General features: G+C 44.1%; 1 protein-coding gene across 1 annotated transcript in view; it reads right to left on the reverse strand.

Moving 5' to 3' along the window:
* Positions 1 to 221: 221 nt before the first annotated feature.
* Positions 222 to 25,130, reverse strand: part of hecw2a (HECT, C2 and WW domain containing E3 ubiquitin protein ligase 2a) — a gene marked incomplete at its 5' end in the record, with an annotated part of 32,378 nt that continues 7,469 nt past the window's right edge. The window contains 25 exons of the mRNA XM_080786641.1: positions 222 to 1,063; positions 2,233 to 2,345; positions 3,552 to 3,637; positions 4,509 to 4,623; positions 5,337 to 5,483; positions 6,095 to 6,224; positions 7,163 to 7,261; positions 7,902 to 8,054; positions 8,931 to 9,044; positions 9,620 to 9,740; positions 9,930 to 10,018; positions 10,103 to 10,186; positions 10,589 to 10,685; positions 11,117 to 11,216; positions 12,000 to 12,134; positions 14,098 to 14,283; positions 16,015 to 16,130; positions 17,430 to 17,539; positions 18,332 to 18,482; positions 19,458 to 19,550; positions 20,587 to 20,890; positions 21,765 to 22,025; positions 22,549 to 23,123; positions 24,147 to 24,247; positions 24,787 to 24,926. Coding sequence (XP_080642767.1) covers positions 952 to 1,063; positions 2,233 to 2,345; positions 3,552 to 3,637; positions 4,509 to 4,623; positions 5,337 to 5,483; positions 6,095 to 6,224; positions 7,163 to 7,261; positions 7,902 to 8,054; positions 8,931 to 9,044; positions 9,620 to 9,740; positions 9,930 to 10,018; positions 10,103 to 10,186; positions 10,589 to 10,685; positions 11,117 to 11,216; positions 12,000 to 12,134; positions 14,098 to 14,283; positions 16,015 to 16,130; positions 17,430 to 17,539; positions 18,332 to 18,482; positions 19,458 to 19,550; positions 20,587 to 20,890; positions 21,765 to 22,025; positions 22,549 to 23,123; positions 24,147 to 24,247; positions 24,787 to 24,926 — 3,732 coding nt within the window. The 3' untranslated portion in view covers positions 222 to 951. The remainder of the gene's footprint in view (positions 1,064 to 2,232; positions 2,346 to 3,551; positions 3,638 to 4,508; positions 4,624 to 5,336; positions 5,484 to 6,094; positions 6,225 to 7,162; positions 7,262 to 7,901; positions 8,055 to 8,930; positions 9,045 to 9,619; positions 9,741 to 9,929; positions 10,019 to 10,102; positions 10,187 to 10,588; positions 10,686 to 11,116; positions 11,217 to 11,999; positions 12,135 to 14,097; positions 14,284 to 16,014; positions 16,131 to 17,429; positions 17,540 to 18,331; positions 18,483 to 19,457; positions 19,551 to 20,586; positions 20,891 to 21,764; positions 22,026 to 22,548; positions 23,124 to 24,146; positions 24,248 to 24,786; positions 24,927 to 25,130) is intronic.

Consider the following 25,130-nt stretch of genomic DNA (forward strand, 5'->3'; position numbering starts at 1 on the left):
CCATATGGAATGCTATCATCTCTCATGCAGCCTATAGAAAACAGAGGCTATATTTCTGTCTGTCTGTGTGTGTGTGTGTGTGTGTGTGTGTGTGTGTGTGTGTGTGTGTGTGTGTGTGTGTGTGTTCGATGTGGTATACTGTATGTATTCAGCTTTGTAGTGTACAAGGGTCTGAGTTCCATTTCAGGAATTGTTTGTTGCTGTGACCTCACAGTTAGTAGAAGCAAGTCTGTCTGTCTGTCTGTCTGTCTGTCTGTCTCGTCTGCGACTCTGCACGCTCAAGTGTTACGTGTTGTGGATGCGTTTGTGTATGCATCTCTGTGTATGACAGTTATTAGTCCATGTTCGGAACACTGCAACCCCAGAGTATACACACCACAGTTTGGAGGTCCGGAGGGAGGGGACAGGTAGGGGCGGGGCAGCTAGTCTTCGGGGTACGAGGTCCAGCTTGGGCCCCCTGGGGTAAGTGGGGGTGGGCTTTTTGAGGGAACAAGGGCTGGAAATCCTGTAACCAAGAGATAAAGCACACGTGTGGCTATACAAATAAATAGCGATGTAGTGAGAAATGGGTGTCCTTCGTAACATAGGAAAACATTTCCAGGTCCTCTGCACTTGGATCAGGTCCTGTCCCGTTGGGGGGATGTGACAGAATTGATCAGGGCTCTTCGGGGGTGTGACAGAAGGGCAGGGATTTGGAAGAAGCCTGTCTGCTGTGTGATGGAATGCCAGGCGCAAACAGCAGGGTAAAAATAGTCCACAAAGTTAGTTGCCTTTTGTTTTCTTTTTCAAAACAATGTTTGTGTGTGTGTGTGTGTGTGTGTGTGTGTGTGTGTGTGTGTGTGTGTGTGTGTGTGTGTGTCTGTTGTTTTTTAAGTCCTCGACCAACAAAATGGTAGAATTCCGTTTTCTTGTCCTTCCACAGTCACCTGGATGGGTCAGCCATTTTGAGGGTCACTCCAGTCCAAAAGTGCTTGTTTCCTCTACAGCCGTGACCAGTTTCTCATACAGCATGGAGAACGACGGGTAAGGGGGCAGATCCAGACGGTTGAAGCATGTGTGAGCCCTGCACACACACATCCCCCAAAACACACAGAGTGAGAAAGAGGGTCAGAAACACTATTGACGCAAACATACCGACATATCGTTGCTGTGTCTGGCGCACAACGTTTTTTTTCCTTCTTTATAAATCAATTCTAGTGCCCCCTTCTGTGGGTTTTACAAGTATTAAAAAGGGTGCAGGCTTTTGGTCTGACATACCAAAAGTCCGACCGACAGGAGTTCGGCAGGGCAAAGGTCCAACAGACCTTTGTTTCGTCGGACCTTTGCTCCGACGGACTCCTGTCGGTCGGACAAACGTCTGCATCCCATGAAAAAGCACTCTGGCTAGTAAAGCCCAAACCACACCAATGGGTCGAGACACAACAAAACGGTTTTAGCGTTTGTCCCAGCGGTGTGATATTTCCTGTTGCACATTGGCGCATGGTGGCCCATGTCGACCCAAGTGATTCAATTTAATGGCTGCTTGCAACTACATGCGTCTACGCGCAACAGTTTGGTTGCATGGCGACCCATTGGTGTGGTTTGGGCTTTAACCTCCCTCTCTCCTCTGTGGCAGACAGAGCAGCCGCCAAGCGGAAGATCTTTATCTTTAACTTCATCCAATAACTCAGGTTTTCTTTTTCCATTTGACTTCATCGTTCTAATCAATGATGGACATAACTACCTCCATATTCACTCATTCAAAACTCCACTTGAGCTGGATTTGAGTAAAGTGATGGTAATATAATGACACATGCAAATATCTGACTATATAAGTTAATATTTTGGACATAGTTTACTTCCAGACAGCAGAGATATAACATATAAATAACAATTGACCATAAACTATGTGTATTGTGTAGCACACAGTTTAAAAGCTGTTTAGTGCTTTCATAGTCAAACGAACAAAAACAGAGTCAATACAATGGCGAAGAATTGTCCATGCTTAACCCATTGATGCCTGAGGCCGAATCTGGGAACGCCTTCTAGGGCCTGACCTAAGGTTTCTGAAAACCTTCAAAATTCGGATGATTTTTTTTTAAATAGTTATGTTGCTACATGTATAGCAATAGCTGATGAGAGACACAGAGAGCACGGCCGGCATCAAGGGTAGAACAACGTATACGTTGCACCAGGCGTCAATGGGTTAAGATCCAAATGCAACATGCCGTGATAGTGACTACCGGTACCTACCTGGGTAAGGAACTGATCTTTCCCCACTTTTCAACGCAAAACCTCCGGGGTCCGTTACTGCCCCTCAGAGATGCAAAGCCCTCATAGGGAATGCTGGATGTCCCTGTAACAAACTAGACACAAGACATAAATACTGTGTGTAGGCCTACCTGTGACGAACTAGACACATATGAATAATGAACCTGTAATGCACTAATGTCTACTTCTTGATAGACGGGATATGGCTCCTGAGCAATCTGCCTGTTTATTATGAGTTTGCGGTTGTCTTTTTGTTGTTTATTGTCCCCTGCTCAGAAGATCCACGAAGCAGTTCTCAAAGTGGGGTCCAGCAAAATGACAACATAGCATCAACATCAGTTGAACCACTTGGTAACAGGACAACTCACCCCTTTTCCGCGACCCCGTTTTTCCTCCCAGGATAAAGGAAACATTCAATCTAAATGTCCAGTTTGCTAATTCACAACAACTACAACTACTTTGGTGTGGAAACTTTGAATTTCTCTACTTTCACGACAGCAGACAGTGAAGTCGTTTCACGGAAGTTGTTGTAGGCTATGTGGGGATTATCTGACAACATTTTAGTGGGCAAAACCTTGCATAATACTAAATGATCAATATAAGTAAAATAATATAGCCTTTCCATAGGAGTATCTTATTATATTTTTCCAAAAATAATACAAACAGCCAATAGCATATAAGTTATGAATTGAACCTAAGGCAACTAAAGGTTGTTTGCTGTAGTGTATGTAAGGCAGTGTGTTAACTGTGTTTGAATCTGCATACATTACAGAGCTCTCGCCTCCCCGCTCCCAGCCCCTCCCACCCCTCACTGGGGAAATCTCTGAGAGTATTCCAACCACTTTAATCCTATTTTGTACTTCGGCAATCTGTTTATTTTATTGTTTTATCCTTTTAATAATCTTGAAACATTTTAACAACACAAATCTTATCCTTAACCTTTTTGTATCCCTACTTTTTTTCAAATGGCCAAATAGACCTACAATTAAATTCGGGATCTTTGACATGAATATGTTCAAGAACCAATGTGGTTAAATACATTGTTGTTTTTTATTGATCTCTCACCCATATCCCCTTGCTCACCCAGCCCCCCTCTTCTTCTCCCCTTTGTCTTTTTATGTAAATAACAAAAAATGAAAAAATGAAAGCTTGCACAAAACTGTATTTCACCCACAGTTTTACACCTGTAAACCTGAGATGGGACAATAAAGTTGCATTCTGATTATGATGGTTGGTTTCGTAGTACCACCAGCGGCCACATGGTGGCAGACTGTGTGCATGTGGTGGTGCACGTGCTTTACCTGCAGTAGCCTCAGCCTCTGTTCATTGTTGAATCTCTCCACTGCTGCCCAGAACCAGCGAATCACCATGTGGTTGTCATGGTAACCTGAAGGATGACGGTGCATTTGTCAAGTGAACAACAACGACCGGGAGAAAGTGTCTCCCTCGCTCTTTCCCCCCTTTTCTTCTCCTTCCTCTGTTTCTCTCTCTCATTCTCTCTCATTTGTGTTTGTCTCTGTCTTTCTCTCCTTCCTTCATTCCCTTCCTCCTCATTCCCTTCCAATTTACAATTTAGGCATTTAGCAGACACTCTTAATCCAGAGCGACTTACAGTAAGCAAGGACAACACAAGGTAATACATCAACTGCATAGAAATAGTCATCTAGGATCATAAATATTGATTGATTGATTGAAATATTTATTAACAGTTTGCAGAATTACAGTACATTTCAAGCACAAACTCAATACAAAGACTGTTAACTGTGAGTGGACGACCCAATTAAGCATTAATCTTTTTTTTACAAGAGGGTCCACCATGTTCAATTCATCAAAGTAAACCAAGAGTCTCCCAATGCATTTAATATGGAGGATCCAAACCCGTCCGCACAAAATCAGTCAATTCCCCTATTAAAAGGGCTTCACCGTGAATCACTGACTGTCGATTCCTGTTCTCTGGTCTTTCTGCAGCTGGCAGCCATTCAGATGTATTGATCAGCTCCTTAAAAAGGCTTTTAACCTGATGCCTCACAACAGACTACAGACTCCACTCTGCTGTGCTTGTGTGGTATGCTTCTACAGTAGGCCTCTCTCTCTCTCTCTCTCTTAATATATATATATATACACACACACACACACACACACACACACACACACACACACACACACACACACACACACACACACACACACACACACACACAGTATATATACTGTTGTCCATATACTGTAGATACTAGAGACAATGGTCCATACTGTACCTCCTCTGTACTCTGTGTTGTTCCTCCAGTCTACCAGGTCAATCTCTGCTGTCCCAGCGATCACCAGCTCCAGTTCCCTGGCATCAAACACAGACACCAACCTCATATCCACCACCTAACACACGCACGCACACACGCACACACGCACACAAATGTGAATGTGACCTCATCTTGCATGTCATCATAATATTGTGTGTTGTTACTGTGATTTCACTGAATACAGAAACTTCATAGCAGTGCCCTCGCAGCCACAGTAGAAGTTAATTCTAGCTCCCGCTAATCAAAACAATGATCGCATCGCTAGCAGGCCTCTGTGAGCCTCAACAGAGCCGGGGGTTTGAGTACTTTCACTTCCAGGCACAACAACTAGACCTCTTCTTCTCTGCTCATGTTGCACATTGAGCTGTCACTCGCCACCACCTACAGTACCACCTCTACCGCCTAGGCCTAGTATATACCTCCCTCTGGCATCAAAACAGTTAAGTTCAAAGCACCTTCTGACTGGAACAATTTACCTACTTCAGTTAGATCAATTACCTCATTTCCTGTTTTCAAATCTACCCTTTTTTTATGGGCTATATTTGATTCTTGTTTATTAGCTTAATAGCTTATTTTCTATAATTTACATTTATTTACTTTATTCATTTACTCTTTTAGATGACATGTGTAACAGATGGATGTGTGGCTCTCACTTCATTGTTATTGACGATTCTTTCTTTCTTTGTATCTTTTTTGTGCTTTGTGGAGCCCCCCGAAAACGGGGCTTGACATAAAAATTAAAAATAAAACACAACAATCTTTTAATTTGAACACCGTGCGGTATAGTACCTCGTAGAATCCTCTGACCATGCTCTCCGTCTGTTGGGCCACGCCCCTCTCAATCCGCCACTTCACCATGCGCTCGATGTATTCCTTTTTGTTCTTCTCGGCCACAGCGATACCTGCCCCACCCGGCTTCAGCTCTCTCTCTGTGATCTGCACAACCACACACGTTCAAAGACCTCACAACAACAACGTGTGTGTGTGTGTGTGTGTGTGTGTGTGTGTGCATTTGTTTGGGTCTGATGTAGATTTTGGAGAGTCCTAGTCTGCGAAGTTCAGACCGATAGTGTAAAAAGTGCAATTTTAACATCTAATTCATCAGCAAACAAACGCAACTAACTTTTTTATTCTTTTTTTTCCTCTAAATCTTGCATTGCATATTATTGTCGTAGCAAAAATAGCTGATCTACAAGCTCAAAACGTGTCGCACTAGCAAAAATAGCTGATCTACAAGGTCAAAACGCGTCGCGGCTTGTAGATCAGCTATTTTTGCTATATTTGAATTGAAATCCTGAATATTTTTTTGCTATTTTTTAATTGGAATCCTGAAAGCTAACAGTTATAGTTATGTTAACTTTCTGAACTAAATACAAATACATCGGACATAAAAAAAGAGAATAACATTTTAATACTAGTAATTCATAATATATCAATGTTCGGATAGTAACCTGCCGCATTAAGTGATGGTGGGGGCCGCATGTGGCCCCCGGGCCGCCAGTTGCCCATGTATGGCCTAAACTGAACTCCTGGGCACACAAACACACCTGTCCAAACACCTCCTCGTTAACAGTGAAGGTCAGGTCCAGCATGTCTTCGATGTCGTTGTCCTTCATCCACTGGAGGCTCTGATGGAACTCCTCGTCCAGGAACTCCAGGTCACTCAGGTCACATGAGCTACACAGGGGGGCAAAGGTCACAGGCAGGTCATTTGAAGTGTCGTTGTGTGTTTGTCAGGTTGGTGCTATCCTATCAATAATAATTCAATATTAATAATATTAAAACATTATACAAAAATTATAAAAAAATGGCGAAAAATCTAGTTAGGCAGAAAGGACTGTGGTACATTTTGTTTTTATGCAGTTCGAGAGTTATAGGCCAAAACATGAAGTGGCCTGGTATAACACCACTATGAAGGCAATTTGAAAAATCTAGGGCGGAGTGTCTTCCTTGGCCTACTGGGAGTGTGCATGCAAAGTCTGATGCCAGTTGGTCCAGCAGTGTCCAAGATTAGCGGCACACACACACACAGACAGACAGACAGACAGACAGACAGACAGACAGACAGACAGACAGACAGACAGACAGACAGACAGACAGACAGACAGACAGACAGACAGACAGACAGACAGGCTTGGCTGACATCAATCATCAATCATCACTTTGACATGATGTGGAGTGGACGGCTGTATCCTGGATGTATTTATTCATATTTGACTGTGTGTATTGCCTTTACCTCTGTGCTACTGTGCGTATTGCCGTTATCTCTGTGCTACTGTGTGTATTGCCCTGTGTTTCTGTGTTGAAAAATAAGTCTCACACTGGGACAATAAAGTGTAATCTACCGTAATCACAAATTAAAGTCTGCCGTATAGTCACAGGCACATTCTAACACCCCGTCTCTTAACAAACCGTGCCCTAAACGTTCTAAATTACTGGTGCATTCAGACATTTAGGAGGATGTTAGGTTGCCTGAACAAAGTAATTAATTTAAGAGTTGCCCCCGCTGACAGTAAACCCTGCCAGCTGCTGGCTGAGAGGACCTTGTCCTCTCAGCAAGGTGTTTCAGAACACCATACAGGGAGGGAGAGAGAGGGCAAGCTTAGGTGACTCACATGCGAAGAAGACCTTTGTAGAACGGCCGAGTGAAGAAAGCGTCCAACAGGTATTGATGGATGAGAGCCAATCCCAGGATACGGCCACTGAAACGGAACCTAAGAGACACGAAAGAACACCAGAGTCACCAGACCACGTGGAATTATTAGCCTCTTTTTTTTAATAATTTCTAGTGTTGGAGAGAGAGAAAGAGACAGAAAGAGAGTGTTTTGTTAACAAATCTCTTGGCCTCTTAACCAACTCTCCAGCATTTACAGCCAATCAGGGTTAACCCGGCCTCTATTCATTGCGCATAAATCTTTACTACTGTAGAGTACTGTATATTCGTTCATCTATTTTAATGTCATCCATCCATCCATCCATCCATGATACATCCATACATCAGTGTCAGATCCATTGAGGCCAAATTGACTGATGAGCCAGTTGATTTGCTGAGCCAAATTTTCACATTCCATCTCCTCCAAATAGCACTTCTATTTTGGGTACGGCACCGAACAGACACATCAGAGTTGAACAGAAGGGATGTTCAGGAGATAACCTCATAACATCACCCACAGAACAGTATGTACTGCGGGCGCATGTACATGCATGCATGCATGCATGCACCGCACGCACGCACGCACCCAATATAATTATTTAGGAGGAAATAGAACTGTGGTTATGGATGCATAGTTGCATACACACGTACCGTGTGTATGCAACTACAGTATGTGGTAGACAGACAGACTCAAGTCTCACCATTCATGGTGGTTGTCCACAAAGGCAGACATGGGGCTGATCTGGACAGTGTAGGTGTCATTGGCTGAGTATTCAAACAGGCCGTAGTATGGATTGAACAGTTCTCTGGACACCAGGAAGAAGAACTCTCTGGACGGACCACTGTAGTCCAACCTAAAACATTACATACACAATACATATACAGTCATTGGTGGATAAAGTATATACTCAGTAAAATAAGTAAAATACTCAAAGTATTCTTCTGTATACACTGTATATAATTATATATATATATCAATGCATTGCTTGAAAAGTGCTAGTGATGCACCGCTGTATCGGCCACATAATCGGTATCGGCCAATATTGCTGTTATCAGTCAATATCGGTATCAGCAAATAAAACTGCCATTAACCGATGGCAGTAGCCGATGTTTATCTGTTGTTGATAAGCATACATTTGGCATTGGCTATGTTGGTGTGTTGGTTATCTGTAGTCTACCAAGCTGTAGATTCTATGTTGGTGTGTTGGTTATCTGTAGTCTACCAAGCAGTAGATTCTATGTTGTTATGTTGGTTATCTGTAGTCTACCAAGCTGTAGATTCTATGTTGGTGTGTTGGTTATCTGTAGTCTACCAAGCAGTAGATTCTATGTTGGTATGTTGGTTATCTGTAGTCTACCAAGCAGTAGATTCTATATTGGTATGTTGGTTATCTGTAGTCTACCAAGCTGTAGATTCTGAACATTTATTTCTTGTATTGAATATGTATTTGTTTCTCTGGCACAAAAGGGAAGGGGGAAATAAAAACAATAAAAACGAAATAAACATATATCGGTATTAGCATCGACTATCGGCTAAATTGTTATTTTAACATCGCTATCGGCCAAGAATTTCCATATCGGTGCATCCCTAATACATATTGTATATTACAGTACAGTACATACACATTGCTTCAAGAACAGTGTTTCCTGCATTGCATTACAAAGTAGTGATCTTTGTTTAAATGAATAGCAATACATGAGTTGTAACAGATATAAAAGTTGTTCCTCACCCCTCTTCTCCTACGAAGCTGACGTACAGTTTGCTGCGTTGCAGATCTTTACGCGAGTAACACATGATCTGATTAAATGCATCTTCCAACAGGTGATCTCTACGGATGATCAGTCTGAAAGAGAGAGGCACGCACGCACACACACACACACACACACACACACACACACACACACACACACACACACACACACACACACACACACACACACACACACACACACACACACACACACACACACACACACACACACACACACACACACACACACACACACACACACACACACACACACACAATGTTTGAAATACTTCCATTGACGTAACACACTCTTGATGCAATAGATGCAGCATACGGTTTAATCCACCGCTCTCTTGCCATTGCCCTCATAATTCACAGGGAAAGCCAGACCTAGTGCCTTTAGTTTTTTTACTGTCCCCCTGACATTAGCATAGCGTGCGTCTCTATGTGTCTCATTGGAGTAGTGTGTGTTTATGGGTGGCAGGAGCTTGAGGTTGAGTGCAGAGCAGTTAATTAGCAAATAAAATAGAGCCATGAATAACACCTGCGTCTCTGCGATGGTGAGTCAGGGGTTTTTACATCTATGTCTCCCAGATGTCAATTATACACGCATGATTTATATAACCAGAAATTAAGCTCAGAATATCATACTGTAAACAGCAACATACTTTACTTTCCCTGGTCCCTGGCCATATCCCTTGGTCTCCAGCTTTCTGTAGAAGTTCCTCAGTTTGGCCTCAAAATCACGTTTATATGGAGCTGGAGCCCGAGCATTAGCCCTCTGTTGTCCTGCATGAGACATGGACAGACAGAAAGAGAGAGATGGAGGGAGCGGGATAGATAGATAGACACAGACACAGACACACACAGACAGACAGACAGACAGACAGACAGACAGACAGACAGACAGACAGACAGACAGACAGACAGACAGACAGACAGACAGACAGACAGACAGACAGACAGACAGACACTCACCAGGTGAGCTCTGAGGAGAAGAGAGCGCGTATCCTGGATGGAGTAAGGCATGAGGAGGCACAAATGACATCACTTCTTCCTCAAACAAGCTGTGGAAAAAACAAGCACACATGAACACCTGAGACATTTCCATGTGAGAATGTTCATGGATGCACACGCATGCATGCACACACCTGAGTAGCATGACCAAATCAGCATCACTGGAGAGACGAGCCAGTCCAGAGACACCCTCACTGCGAATAAACTGTACTTTCTCCCTGAAATACGTGCGCACGCACACACACACACACACACACACACACACACACACACACACACACACACACACACACACACACACACACACACACACACACACACACACACACACAGAGTCAGGGGTTATCTGAGGAGATCCATTAGGATGAAAGGTTAACTGTGTGTTTAAGATGACTGATGGTGATGGGAATACAGCTGACAATAGAGTACAAGGATAGAGAGAGGAGAGAGGGACGGGCGGACACACAGTCAGAGACAGACAGACAGACAGACAGACAGACACACAGTCAGAGACAGACAGACAGACAGACAGACAGACAGACAGACAGACAGACAGACAGACAGACAGACAGACAGACAGACAGACAGACAGACAGACAGACAGACAGACAGACACGTACTTCAGGGCGTGGTTCCTGCTGAGCTCAGGCTGTTTCTCCTGTAGGAGGTCAATGATGTTGGGTTGTCGTAGAAACGCCACTATCTTGTCATTATAGGCTGGAGAAGACACGGAAAATAAGACAAATCAACGCGTGGAAGCCTCTCTGTGTGTGTGTGTGTGTGCGTGTGTGTGTGTGTGTGTGTGTGTGTGTGTGTGTGTGTGTGTGTGTGTGTGTGTGTGTGTGTGTGTGTGTGTGTGTGTGTGTGTGTGTGTGTGTGTGTGTGTGTGTGTGTGTGTGTGTGTGTGTGTGTGTGTGTGTGTGTGTGTGTGTGTGTGTGTGTGTGTGTGTGTGTGTGTGCGCGCGTGCGTGTGCGTGCGTGATTTTTGTTAGTTAAGTTAGTTTTGTACACACACAGTAAAGTTTCCGTTTTTTGTAAAGCCTTGTTTATATTTATTTTGTATATATATTTTTTTTTTCCAAAAACACATAATAGGTAGTTAAACAACTAGTGGACAAATGACTAGAAGTGAAAGCCCTGTCACTCACCCACAGGTACCAGGTCCTGGTACTGGTTCCGACTGGATCCGCTAAACGTGCTGGAGGGGCGGGGCACGGGAGGGGTATTCGTCCGTGAGTCATCAACCACCTGCAACAAGGCGGGGCCTAATGGTCAGGTGGAATCCTGGTTGTTGTGACACCAATTCTCTGAAGGTTAACCACTTAAACTATAGGAACAGCTTATCTTCATTAACTGAACACAGAAAGCATCTGTGTCATTTTAGATATTCACAGTGTATAGGATCATACATCTTTCAGAAAACTCTTAGGATTTAGAACATTTTGAAGTCTTCTCTTCTGGGGGTCCCTGGTGCAAAACATTTTCAGATGGGGGGCCCGGGATATGGCCGCAGACCCTCATCAATCGAGGGGGGGGTCTGCGGCCATATCCCCATATCCCGTCGATTTGCGGGTCCTTGACACGAAAAAGTTTGAAAACTGATTTAGAAGGCATTTGTAGAATAAGGGCCTTTCTCGGCCCCACCTCTCTCCCTGTGTTTTAGGATCCAAGATGGCCGCCTTACTGGGCTGCGTTCACAAATTCAAGACACCTGTCTTGTGTTTGTCTTGTGTCTGTGTTTAATGGCCACTCCAATGCATTTCCAATGGAACCCCATATGGTTTGACCAAACATTTTGTTTGATGGGGGGGAGGGGGGCAGAACACATCCATCAAAGCTGTGTTCAGACACAAGTCAGGTGACAGACACAAGGCAAGTGCCTTGAATGCAGCCCACTTAGGGCATATGTCGACCCCGCCCGCTCACCTCTGCCCCACCCCCTCCAGGTGCTGCGGCCATCTTGGATCCTAAAACACAGGGAGAGAGGTGGGGCCGAGAAAGGCCCTGTGTGTGTGTGTGTGTCTCTCTCACCTCCCCGGCGCTGTGGCTACGTTGGCGGCTGAGGTGTTGGCGGTGAGCCAGGAGGCCAGTGGAGCGTGAACTCTGGAGGGGTAGGCGGGGGTCGATGAAGGTGGTGGAGCGACAGTTGTGATCCACAAAAAAAGGCTGTGGAGCATAGTATCAGGAAGCCACTGGATTCTTTCAGAACGGTATGAAAAACATCTGGCATAGACTAACACCGGGGCTCCACCGGGCGCGGTGCGTAAAAAAAACGAACCGGGGGAATTTTAATGCAGTCACGCAACGCAACGCGGGCAGTGGAGCCACCCTTGATTAAAAAGGGAACATTCCCTGACGGTAACGGAGACGTGAAGCTGACACGCCCGGTGGAGCCCCGGTGTGAGATAATAGTGCGCTACGACGCCAATGTCAATACTTGGGCTCTTCATTGGGCATACATAAACCCAATGTATGTATGAATTCTGAGATGTACTGTATATTGGACAACAAAACAGTCTACTATGGTGTCAATATGGTGTACTGTATACTTCCTTTTATTTGTTGATCTATTGTGATCTATGATGATTGACAGACTGAGGTCGCTATATAATTATGTGTTAGCTGTCATATTCAGTGGATCTTAACACAATTTTTACATACGACGCCTCAGGCCGTCATAAGGATTCGAACCGAGAGTTGCCTTGGACGTCTGTGGACGTCATAGCGCACCCTCAAAGATACGGGGCGAGATAAGAATATTCAGAATTTTTTCCTATTTTATTTTTGTCCGTTCGCTTTTCGCTTGCCGTATGCTAACGCTCTGGGCAATTATTAGCTTGCCGTTGACTCACATGTTAGCGCGGCGGAAAGAATGACTCGTATCTCCTAATCCAGGGCACTCTCCGTGGTGATGAATGGATCTATATGCTGGCGCTTCATTTCTGCTCCTCATCCGTCTCTCCGGCGAAATATCTCACAACGGGTAAGGGCTAGTTGTAATAACTAATCCTTACCCGTTCTGAATATATGAACAGCAAATTATTATGTGACACAGTGGTGACACTGGTGACACGTGATATGCGGGGAGATTAGTTGTTTTTGATGCAAATTAATTTAATTAAGATGAATGTTAGAATGTTTGGCGTGTGTAATGCGGGGCAGATTGAGGTTGGAGGACAGGGCTGCGCGGCGCTAGGTTCTGTGAGTCTGTTCGTGCGTCGTGAGTAGGCGCATAAAGCGAGCAGCTGTCTTGCTCTATGCTAAGGAAGTATTCTGAAAGACAGCGACCGAGCGAAATAGACAGCGGGCAGGCGACCGCTAAATTAATAGATATATAATGGCTTTACTTAAAAAATACACCCGTTTGTTTCATCGTAGTCATGCGGAGAAGCATTGCCATGCCAATTTGACAGGCATCCAAAATGTATATCTAACACACTAATAAATATACCCTGTGACAATATAACATTTTCTAAAGGCATGCATGGACATGCACTTCTATTTTATTTCCAAGTGAAAATGACAAGCAATTAAAATCAAGAGATATGGAAACAATCTAACAGCCGCCCTATATGCAATGTTATAAGTTAGGTGCTTAATCATTCACTCATTTAAACAAGTGCTTTAACAGTCATTCAGATAAGATTTTGCAGATATTGCAGATCTGGATCAGACCTAGGGTGAGGGGGAAACGCTTTCTTATTGGCTCTCTATACGTACGGGCCGTTTCGAGAATGTGGGTTATTTAAATGACGGTCGGTTTCAGCCGTGAGATTCATAAAGGTGAGACCAAATGTACGGTAGGATTGGCTGTATACGATTTCTTGATAAATCCCACTTGCATAAGCTCATTCCTGGGCTCAAATATAAGATGGCTTGTACGTTTCATTGATAAATGAGGGCCTTTGTCTTTAAGGCTCTTTGAGTATCCTATACCAGAGACAAAGCGAAAGTAAAGAGAAAGTAAACCAACTCTCATACAACTCTCCTACTCTACCGGTCATCAAATTACTGGCTTAGGAATGCGAGAGAGAAAAAAATAAAAATAAACTCCATGAGTTCAACACACACACACACACACACACACACACACACACACACACACACACACACACGCAAGCAACCCTACCTTCCCAGTGTGGTCGTGTTTCATCTCCCAGCCCCGGGGTAGCTCCAGCTGCTTGTTGGAGAACAGGTTGAGAAAGGTGACCAGGTCTCGGTTGTGCTGGTAGCGTTCAAAGTGATGGGTGTCGCGACGCACCTTGCTGATCATGTGCTTCAGGCAGGTGTTGCTCGTAAACATGCGGTAGGCACTCTGTAAGGGGGGCGGGGCAAAAGGACACGGTCATCGGAAAGTGACGGGCGACGGATGAGCCCTTGTTTGCGTTTGATTTGCGTTTAAAACTATGAAGATATACGTAGTATTATTGTATTGTTACAATAATACAATTATTGTATTGTATTGTAGCTTATTGTAACAAAATTGTGAATTATTAATATATATTTTTAAAACTATTATTGTGCTTTTATTGGAAATGTGCTTCACACTCACAGCGAGATTATTGTAATACTAAAATTACCCATTTGAAGTGAGAAAGAAATGACAGAGTTACCGTGTGGGGGTCCCTCTACTGTACCATACTGCACTGTCACTGTACTGTACTGGCACACCCAAAATCATCATATATGCAGTTATTATGTGCGTGTGTGTGTTTGTGTGTGTGTTAGGTTGCGCACAAATGGTGAAAAACAACAAACTAAATATGAGGAGGCTGGGGTTAGTAGTACATCTAATCCTGAGAGTCAACAGTATACTGTAATTGTCCACTTCAGCGTTCCATAATGTTGTCATTATTAGGAATCTCTTAATCTCTCAAGACAGATTCTGCTGACAGCAGAATCTGTCAGCACCACTGCCCTAAAAAAAAGTTGTATTAGTAGGAATAAACAGAAGCACCCGGGAGGAAGTGGAAGTGGAAACGGGCGGAGCCAAAACGAGTTCCTGTTTCTACACAAAAAAGGACGTGGTGCCCTCAGTGGCAAAAACAAAGAGGGAGAATGTCCCCCGCACTTTTTTTTAAGCGAATGGGTTCTCAGATTGGGACTGTCTACATGTAAGCAAAATGTATGAGATTCATGTGACTCCTGCTAATGTCATATAATTAGCCTATATGAGTGAGGTTACTGCATAAACTAAATTACGTTTGAGACGTAGTAGCCTATCTGGTATGATGGTGCATGGAACTGACCTCTCACACCTTGAATTGCTGTCTTGTTTCCACAGCTGGCATGGAGAACACAAGCATGTACAGCCCAATTGAAGTGGCCAGGTTTGAGACTAGCTTAATTTCTATGTAATAAACATCTAAACAGGGGTTCTACCATCATCACAGATTGGTTAAAATAATGTGTTATCCCATGCCCTATACTGGCAGAGGGGAGAATGACTGTAGATGTTCTACAGTCTGCACTATCGCTATACCATGGTGGTGTCTTGGATTTCCTGTTTTATCGATACAGAAAGCATTGATGGACGTAATACCATGGATTATTCCTTCCTATAAAGACATGGAGATATGTTAAAAAAACTGTTGAGGAGGTTCCTTTAAGTCACTACATAGTGTTGTTGACTCTATGTTGTTGTTTCTCTTGCCTTCCAAGTGAGTCATTATTATGCCAATTCCCCTTCATAGTCCCTGTCATTGCTGACTCCTACGGTCTCCTCTGATACGCATGATGTCACCAGCAGCTTATTTTCACCTGACAGTGCAGGGGAACATGCTATTCATCACCGTTCAGCTCCCTGCTGAACACTGAACAGGCATCCTGATTCCTGACTAACTGGTAGGAATCGATAGTGCAGCAAAAGTCATCAACCTTCCCGCCTGCCATCCTACCCGCAAACACGACCAATTGTGTCTTTGGGAGTCTCCGGCACAATAGAGGATTCAAACCCCAGTCCACAGCGGTGGGCTGCAGGACGTTTACGTCCTACCCCGATGCCTATACCTTCCCGTTCTTTCCAATTTCCGGGGGTGAAACTCACAGGGTTAGAATGCAGCACTGTGAAGAAATCTGGGCTGCACAGGAACTTGGCGCTGGGTGACTGAAGCAGCACGGAGAGACGTGTGCGAGATGTGAGACGCGACTCTCTGCGGAACTCTGCAACACACGCACAAGCACCCGCACACACACACACACACACACACACACACACACACACACACACACACACACACACACACACACGCACGCGCACACACACACACACACACACACAGGTTACAACACAGTACTGAATTTCCCCTCAGTGATCAATAAAGTTCTATCTGATCTTATCTCATTTTATCTGTACCGAGTATTTAACAAAATACGCTGCCTCATCTATGAAACGCCAAACAAACGTACTACTAATAATACAAGCTTATGTTTTTACATTTTCCTGGAAGGATGATGTGTAACACAGTGGGGTCCACTGGTATAGGCCATGATGATGCAAACCCTAACCCCAGATCATTGACAGGATTTTATTGATAATATTATAACATTAATATACCGGTAGTTGGTTCCCCTGATCCAAGATGGAACACAATTTAATGATCATTAATTAACATGCTCTGAAAATGCATGCGGCCCACCCATCTGAACACTTGAAGGGACATTTCACCGCTGGAAGAAACTGCAGTCACTCAATGTTAATATAGTATTTGTAGTAGATAACTGTAGCACAATTTGAAATGTGCACACTATGGCAAGAAAAGGTATGTGAGTTTGACTTGGGTTTGACTGGATTGCTGAATTCCTACAATGCCCATAATGCTTTAGTGCACTTCCCCTCCTTGTAGAGGGGGGAGGCTGCATGGAGGTGTGACTTTGTAGTCCAGGAAGAAAGTGAAACCAAATTTACCATGACAGGTTTTTGGTCATGAACATGCCGTGACTAAAATATATATATTTAAAAAAAATCATATTACACACATAATGTACAACCCCCTTGTGTCCTAAATATCATTAAAATAAGCTCTGGTTGCAAAAGGGGTGAAGTGGCCCTTTATCACAGCCATTTACCATTGGAATTCCAATAGGGAGAAAGGTGACGACTAGCTCAAGTGTCTGTTTATTGACAGCTTTTATTTGCCAAGCTCGGTGTAAAAACTATAACATTGAATTTGATTATATTCAAGCACTTAAAGCCTATTCAAACCTTTTCAAAGATAGCTGATCTACAAGCTCACTATGGTACGCTTTGTGTGTAATTTAAGCTTGTTCATCTACTATACCGACATGTCAAAAAGATAGCGATGACAGGACACATTGGCTGCATAATTGCACATAGCAATGTAACCAAAACTTCCAATAATGGTCGATATTATAGACCGATATATGGGTCGGCCTCTAGACTCTTTTGAAGAAAACACTCCTATTTTGACATTATTGCACAAAATGAGACAAATATCTGACCAGGGATGGCGTGGGGCAGCAGGTCACCATCTGGGTCGGGGATGTCAACGGGAGGAGGTGTCTCCTCTGGGCGTTCAGTGTTAGTTATGGTTCTCCTGATACTCTGGTACCTGGAAAGAGAAGCACAGTTACATCTGAGACATCTACATGGAGCTGCACAGCAAATCCCTCGGTTTTAATGTAAGTTATGAAAGTGTACAAATGTGCTTTGCTCAAGGGTTGAATGCCCTGATGTAGTTGGAACCAGTAAATCAGCGCGCCCAGCGATTTGCAGCTTCAGAGTTCCATTTCAAGATGGCACGGAGCCATCTTGGAAGGTGCTAGATGTAGCTAGATGTAGCCAAAAGACCATTTTGAGGCTCGGCAACCAACGTAGGTATGATTACTTCTAACGCGACTAGCGGGCGGACCGCGATGGGCCATTGAATGTTGCCCAATAGACGCGCTCCCAGCCTGTAGAGCGGTACGCTCGGTTATGGAATGATTAATGTTCCGTCTTTTGATTAATCTCCGTCCAGGGCATCCGACGTAATTAATTCATTAATAAGGCTGAGACCTCCGTCTCGGGCTTTCTAAGAGTTAAGGGAGGGGAGAGCAATTCTCCTTCACTTTTATACCTTTTTTAAGTTGTATAGAGGTGTCTAAGTATAGAAATGTAAAAACAATTACTGGAGTATTATTTGCACTTGAGTAGTCGTCTTCCAAATGATTTAAAAAAGAATTACTCTCTTAAGCATCCTTAGGCTATGAAAAGACACTCTACAAATAGCGTGTATTATTATCACTTCTGTTCTATCCTGACATTCCCTGCTGATCCAGGGGATTCAAACCAACACTGGTCCCAAATTCCATGCAGGGAACCTGTCCGACCTGTGAGACCTCTGCCACCAGGGGACACACACCTGCGGTTCAGCTGCTCCATCTGCTGAATGGAGCTGGAGCGAGTGAGGCCCTGGGGGGCCGGGGGCCCAGTGGGACGCTGCCAGGTGGTGGTTCTGTTCACATGGTCCACGAAGAAGATCCGCCCATGGCTGTCGATACGAGCCTCCCAGTCTGTGGGCACAGCGGACGGACAGAACGTTTCAGTTTGATTAATATGCTAAGAGCTATAGGCACAGTAGGCAACTGTTTGGAGCCCCGCAGATTTATATCACTCTGGCCAAAATATCTGTCATCATTTTGACAACATCAGTATGTGCAATTATTATGCACACAGCCGATGTGTCCTATTTTGGGAATATTTTCAAAAGTGTTGTGAGCTTGTAAATCTTCTATTTCTGAATAGGGCTTAAAGGGGTATTTCACTTGAAAACACCTTGGGGTTCAATTTAACGTCTAGTCATACTTTTGTGTGCACCCCACCCAGACAGTGCTGCATTCTCCATAATCGGGAATGGCATCGGACCCAGGAATGTGGCATCAGTCTGGCTCTATATGACTGATACGCATTAATTTCTACTTGCAAAAAATAGATTTCAACCTTACTACTACTTTGCACTACTAGGACTGACACTAAAAAATATGTTAAAAAAAATAAAAAAATAAAGTTTGATGAAAAATGTATAATAATTATATAATAAATTAATAATTTACATTTGGGGGATATCTTTCACAATAATGAATAAAACATGTTCTAGACATTCTAATGATCACAAAAAAACATATATTACAATTATTTTACCTACTTTTATTAGGGTAAAGGTCAAAAGTCTTAGGTTAAAAAATGTTCAAAATCGCACAGAGTCCAGACATTTTTTATTTGTGTGAATTTCAGCCTCTGTGGGGGGTGTTTATATGCAAATATCATGACCAATTGCATTGAAATGGCATTGCAATGAACATCACTGATGACGTTTAGGTGAAAAAAGAACAGAAAATTAATTAAATTAAAATTGTTGCTAAAAAGCAACTCTGGGTGCTAGAGGGTTAAACACCACGGATGCATCCAAACGGTATACAGATCATGCAGATTGACCCAATGGAGGGATTACAAACGGTGCAGATCATGCAGACACACAACACACTCACTGGGAGGAAGTGGCTCATCGACCCGCTGGTATCTGTGGATGTCATGACGCACCGAGGGCAGCGAGCGCACAGTGTGGCCGTTGACCTGGGACCCTGCGTGTACATAAGAGCACATGGCTTGTCTATTAACACAGATTACACAGGCCAAGAGGACATTTTAATGAATAAATAAATACAAAGTTATAAAAAAATTAATAGGGAGTCTGAAGCCAGAGGCTATGGCTATTTGGGGGTCCTTGGAATGGAAAAGTCTGGGAATCAAATTAATTCAAGTCTTTCCCTGAATTCATGTTTTCGATGCTCTTTGATGCCCTTTGGATTGAGTTTTCAATTGCAAAATACACAAAAATGAAACACCTGTAACACTAGCATGTCTGAGAGGTCATTTTTACCGTTTTTCTAAATTATTTTGAAGTTGATTATCTTTGCCCATGAAGCTTTCAGAAGGTTCCCTTTCCATGACCATCATCATTCTATCATCTCAGACATTTTTGACATCTGAAAAAAATTCTAAATGTGAATTTAAGCACATGCTAATTTAGCAGATTTTTCCTGAAAAAGAAGTTGAAGATTTGTGTAGATAGGACAGTACTGGCACGGAGCCTGCCAGAACCGTAGTAAGCGTAGAACTACTTTTGTCTGGCAGCCCGCCAGAACCGTAGCCTATACGTTTTATAGGATTTATATTCCTTAATCCATGTTTTGATCGGATCGAATCGTTAGCTGCCACTCGTTAGCATAACAGTGTAAGTGGGACAGTGTAAGTGGGACAGTGGCCGCGGCCATTTTGAAGATGCGCGCGCATCCACTTGCACTCTATGTGCCGCTTTCAAAGGCCTGTATCTCCAAATCGTCGCAATGAATGTCGTTTCTGGTGAAAACATGGTTTTTCAACGGCCGACAGCAGGCGCTGTGATACTCGAGGTCGGGTTTTTTCTGCACCGAGTGAGAGAACAACAACCGGTCAAGACACCACACACAGCATTATGTCATCGTAACACGTTACGGATATTTGGCTCTTCAAAATAAGGTTTGCAAGGGGAAAACCATGGCAATGCGCGATAAATATATTCATAGATCCTGGCGGCCATTGGGCTAGTAACACTCAAGTCTTCTTCACGTTACATACCTTCTTCTCCATCTGTCTCCGTGGTAGCACCGGCCTCTGAATCCCCTGACCCCGCTGCCTCCAGTCGCTTTGTCTCCTCCCCTTCCTGGTCCTCAGCCACGCCTCCCGCTGCTTGCAAACTGTGCCTCCTCTCAGCTAGCGCCTCCCCTGGCTCCTGCCCATTGGACGGCAGAGCCTCTCGTTCGTTTCCGTTAGTCGTGGCTTGCCCGCCCCCTTCATCGGCTACATCCTGATTGGTCGGTGGGGTGTCAGTGATGGCCTTTCCTCCTGGGTCGATCACAGTCTCCGCCCCCTCCTCTCCTTCCTGTGAAACAAATAAAAGACCCAAATCACAAGTGACACAGGAAGATAATATTTGTACCATACCAGTGTTAACGCATATAATTTTCCTCTGTAATACAGTAGTCATACAGTAGTTTACATAAACCTTCACCTTTTAAATAATGTTTGAGATATTGTGTTTATGTTTTGTCCATATTCAATAAATGGAACATCTTTGTCAATGTCAGCTGTAATTCCCTCTCTCGTTAAAAGCCCACTTCAAGCTTAAATTTGAGTTTGAAAAGGAACTGATAGTTTGTGTAACAATATTGATTATGCATGACCGCTAGTCTACAAAGAAGCCATACTCCCGCCACTCACTGCCAATAACAACGTCATCCATATGAGTCAAGCATGCAGATATGCAAGTTATTATTTGATCTTGACCTTATTGTTCCTTTGGTATCTACAATTATGCAGCCGATGTGTCTAAAGCATCACTGCTTTATAGGCATATTTACAGTACTAGAGGTTCGGGACGCTGTGTGACCCTCACACCTACATCACTGCCGTTACGACCATATCTGAGTCATAGTTTCTGGGGCTTTGTTCATGCCCATATGGAGGAGATCCCTGATGTGTCGTCACTCGTCAGTATATGCCCATATATTGGCATGCACATATCAGTTGGATCGGCGGTTCTGGACAACTGCACATCTATACATGAGTAAATATGGACATATTGGTTAATCGCAGATCTGTAAGCTCACAATATATTTACATATTTTCTTGTGCATTGTATGACTAAAGCTAAATGTTCTTTTCGCATTTTGAAATGTAACACACTTGATCAAAGAAATGTACACGTTTGAAGATACGAATACACACGAGGCCATCATGTGACCTCATCGTCTCACCACGGCGGTCGTCATGGTGATTGGACAGCTCTCCGCCGAGGAGAACGCCGTCTGGGGGGCCGTCGCCATGGAGCAGGTGGTGTCCATCTCTGACGAGGCGTCTTCGGCCTGGCCCCGCCCCTCCTCGCGCACCTCCTCTCCCTCGGGCGGAGCGGCGTGGGAGACGGCCTCTGTGAACGGCGCTTCTTCCACTTCAGAGAACACGTCTGGCTCTTCTGAGACCTCCTCCAAGTCCGGCGCCACCGCAACGTTAGGAGCAACCTAGAATGTCAGTTACAGAAGAAGAAAGTGAAAAAGGATTTTTTTTTTTTGTCGAGTGGGCTTTAACTAATTTCTGCTATAAGACCAAAAGTAACCAAAAGTAACCAACAAACTACAGTATACAATAAGAAATGGTCAAACATTGCCCAAACATTGTCAAATATTACCTAGGAAATAGGCAAAGATTGTGGAACAAAGTTGATCTACTATCTTGTGAGTTTGTAGATCGTCTATTCACAATATTTATCTGTGGAACCAGGTCAAACTAAATTTAACACCTCAACTCCTACAAGTGCTTGTCAGGGTGAGGGGGGTCCCCAGTTCAAATTACTATTTTTCCCAAAAAGGTTTGGGAACCCTTGCCCTGAGACATGAACCCTTGCTTTGACAAAATATCGGTAAAAACATCAGTAATTTGTGGTCTAAGACTTTAGTTGGGCTCTAATTATGACCAATAGCATTGTGATACTCAGCCCTATCCAGTACTGGTTGCAGGCTTGATAAGTACCCGTGTTTCAGGGTGGTCCCCAGCCGCTCTTCCCCCTCCGCCCGGCTCCTCCACCTCCTCCATAGAGGAGTCCAGCTCCCGCTGGAGGTCAGGGAAAGGGTCTTCTTCTTCCAGGATGTCCGGTGGGTTCCCGTTGAGCAGCAGCAGCGGTGACCCCGGCATCGGCGGCAGGTCCAGGATCACCGAGCGCTCCTCGTCCTCGTCGGAGTCGATGTGGAGCATGGCGCTGAGCCGCGTGTGCGTCGGGAAGCTGGAGTGTAACTTGGGGGTGGCGGCGCCAAACGGCCGGTCCCCGGGGCCCTTGGGGGCCTCGATGGCGTCGAGGCCTTCGCTGAGCGACCTCTGGAGCGATTCGGGGCACGACGACGACGCTTCGTACCCCAGGATTCCGCCCTCGGCCCCGCACGGATCCTTCTCCGGGTAGGAATGGCCCATGGCCCCGCCTGCCCAGGGGAGGCGGGAACAGTGGGAGCCGGTGGGGGAGTGGATCACCACCCCGGGCAGGGGGTGAGGAAGGTCCTCGTCGTCAGAGGGAGTCCCCGGAGCTCCGTTCAGCGACGAGAGGCCGATGATGGACTCGGGAGAAGCACCTGGAAAGAACATTCACGGTTAAAGATTGTTATCAAACAGAAGGTAACATTATATCAAACGATGAGTGGTCTGAGATATGTCAATTCCAATGGAAATGTATGTATGGAGGGAATTTGGGTGGAAATGTCTTGTCCGTTTCTTCATTACGCCGAAACAGAAGGCACATTTCTCGAATGGGGAGGCAACATGCTGGAGACAGTGTGCATTTTCTGGGGGTTCCCAGTGATTAGAACCTCTGGACAGAATTTCAGAGATCAATAAATACAATATTTGGTGCAAATCTGCCCTTAGAGTTTACTACATTATTTTTGGGACACATTTTCAGACTGGAAGATCTGATGAATACCTATTCGGTATTCTGATATGTGCATGTAGAAAAGTATTTACATGGCACTGGTTGCTTCCTGAGGCCCCCACCATGAATGAATGGATAGATAATAGTATGATATTTATAATATGGAACAGATCACTTTCTCTCTCAGACTGCAGAAGGTTTATAAAGCTTTGGTCTAACTGGGTGGAATATATTATACCTTTGCGACCAGATCTTGTAGCGGCAAGGATTGGATGATTCTGTCTTACATAATGTCTCTCTCTTTTGGTTTTGTTGTTTTTATTTTAATTACTGCTCACCACCGGCGTACTGTCCACTGGGCCACGTGGGCCGTGGCCCAGTCAGTTTAGATCTGGCCCAGTCTAACTTCGATTTGCCCAGTCAATCATTTGATCCACGCTACGTGCCTGCTACGCTACGTGCCTGCTGCTCAAATACTCTCTTATGTCTTCCTATGAGTATTATATACTTTAACATTTCTGTACACATCATCCATCTCTCCCATAAGCTTTATTTTATTATTATTCTTTTTTGTGGACAAAGAAATGCTATTTGAAAAATGGTTGTATAATATGATTGTGGATGTCCCTAAATAAAGAATAGCAGCAGAAGTACGAAGAGAATAAAAAGAGTATGTACCGGTACATTGCAATATAGAGACATTATTATTCATGTAGAGAACTCTCACCATCTGGCCCCGTTGAGGTAAGCTCCACCTTGAATGTCATCTGACCACTCACATGCTCCGTGGGCAGGCGGCGGCACAACGAGAAGCTCACTGGTTGAATGCTGCAGAAAACAAAATATCATCAACCAATTAACTTTCAACTAGGCCTGTCCCCGACTAACAATTTATAGAATCGAATCCGATTGGCCAATTGTTGCCTACAGTCGACTAGTAGTCGAATCATGCAAATAATAATAATAATGGTTCGACTGAGAGATTGTTAGTCGAATCAGTTTGATCAGTCTGATTGCATAACATAAAACATATATCATTCCATTTGGGCTGTGGGGGGTGATTAATGAGTGAGTTAAGTCACGATCCAAGGAATCCAGAGGATTTTTTACTGTACAATCTAAGGTTCCACTCGGTCAAGCGGTGTCCGAGATGAGTTATTAACAGACAAAACCACAGACGGATGGACCGACCAAAAATGACAGGCCCAAAAACATAATGGTGTGCGTGCGTGTGTGTGTGGGTGCGTGCATGCATGCATGCGTGCGTGTGTATGTGCGTGCGTGCATGCGTATGTGCGTGCGTGCATGCATGTGGTTGTGGGTGTTCATGTGCATGTGTGCTTGTCTGCACACACAGCATTACCTACCCAGGTATCTTTTCTATAAGCCTCTGCACAGGGATGGTTAGCTGACCCAGGAAGCGTTTGATGATCGGTCGACTTTTGGCAAACTTGTCCTTTACCTCGATGTACAAGATGTCCGTCATTAGAGCTACAAATGTATATTTCTGTGGAAAGAGGATGATACAGTCAAGTATTACAGTCAGTATATTGTCATTGTACACACATTTCTACATCTGTATGTGTGTGCGTGCAATGCATGCGTGTGCAGTAATAATATCATAATTTAACTACCTAACCACTTAAACCCAGCATCCTTAATTGTGGGGGAAGGCTTTCGCATGAAATAGCAGATCGACAAGCTCACAATA

This window comes from Protomyctophum bolini (genome assembly GCF_963924005.1).
Source record: "Protomyctophum bolini genome assembly, chromosome: 16".
Lineage (NCBI taxonomy): Eukaryota > Metazoa > Chordata > Actinopteri > Myctophiformes > Myctophidae > Protomyctophum > Protomyctophum bolini.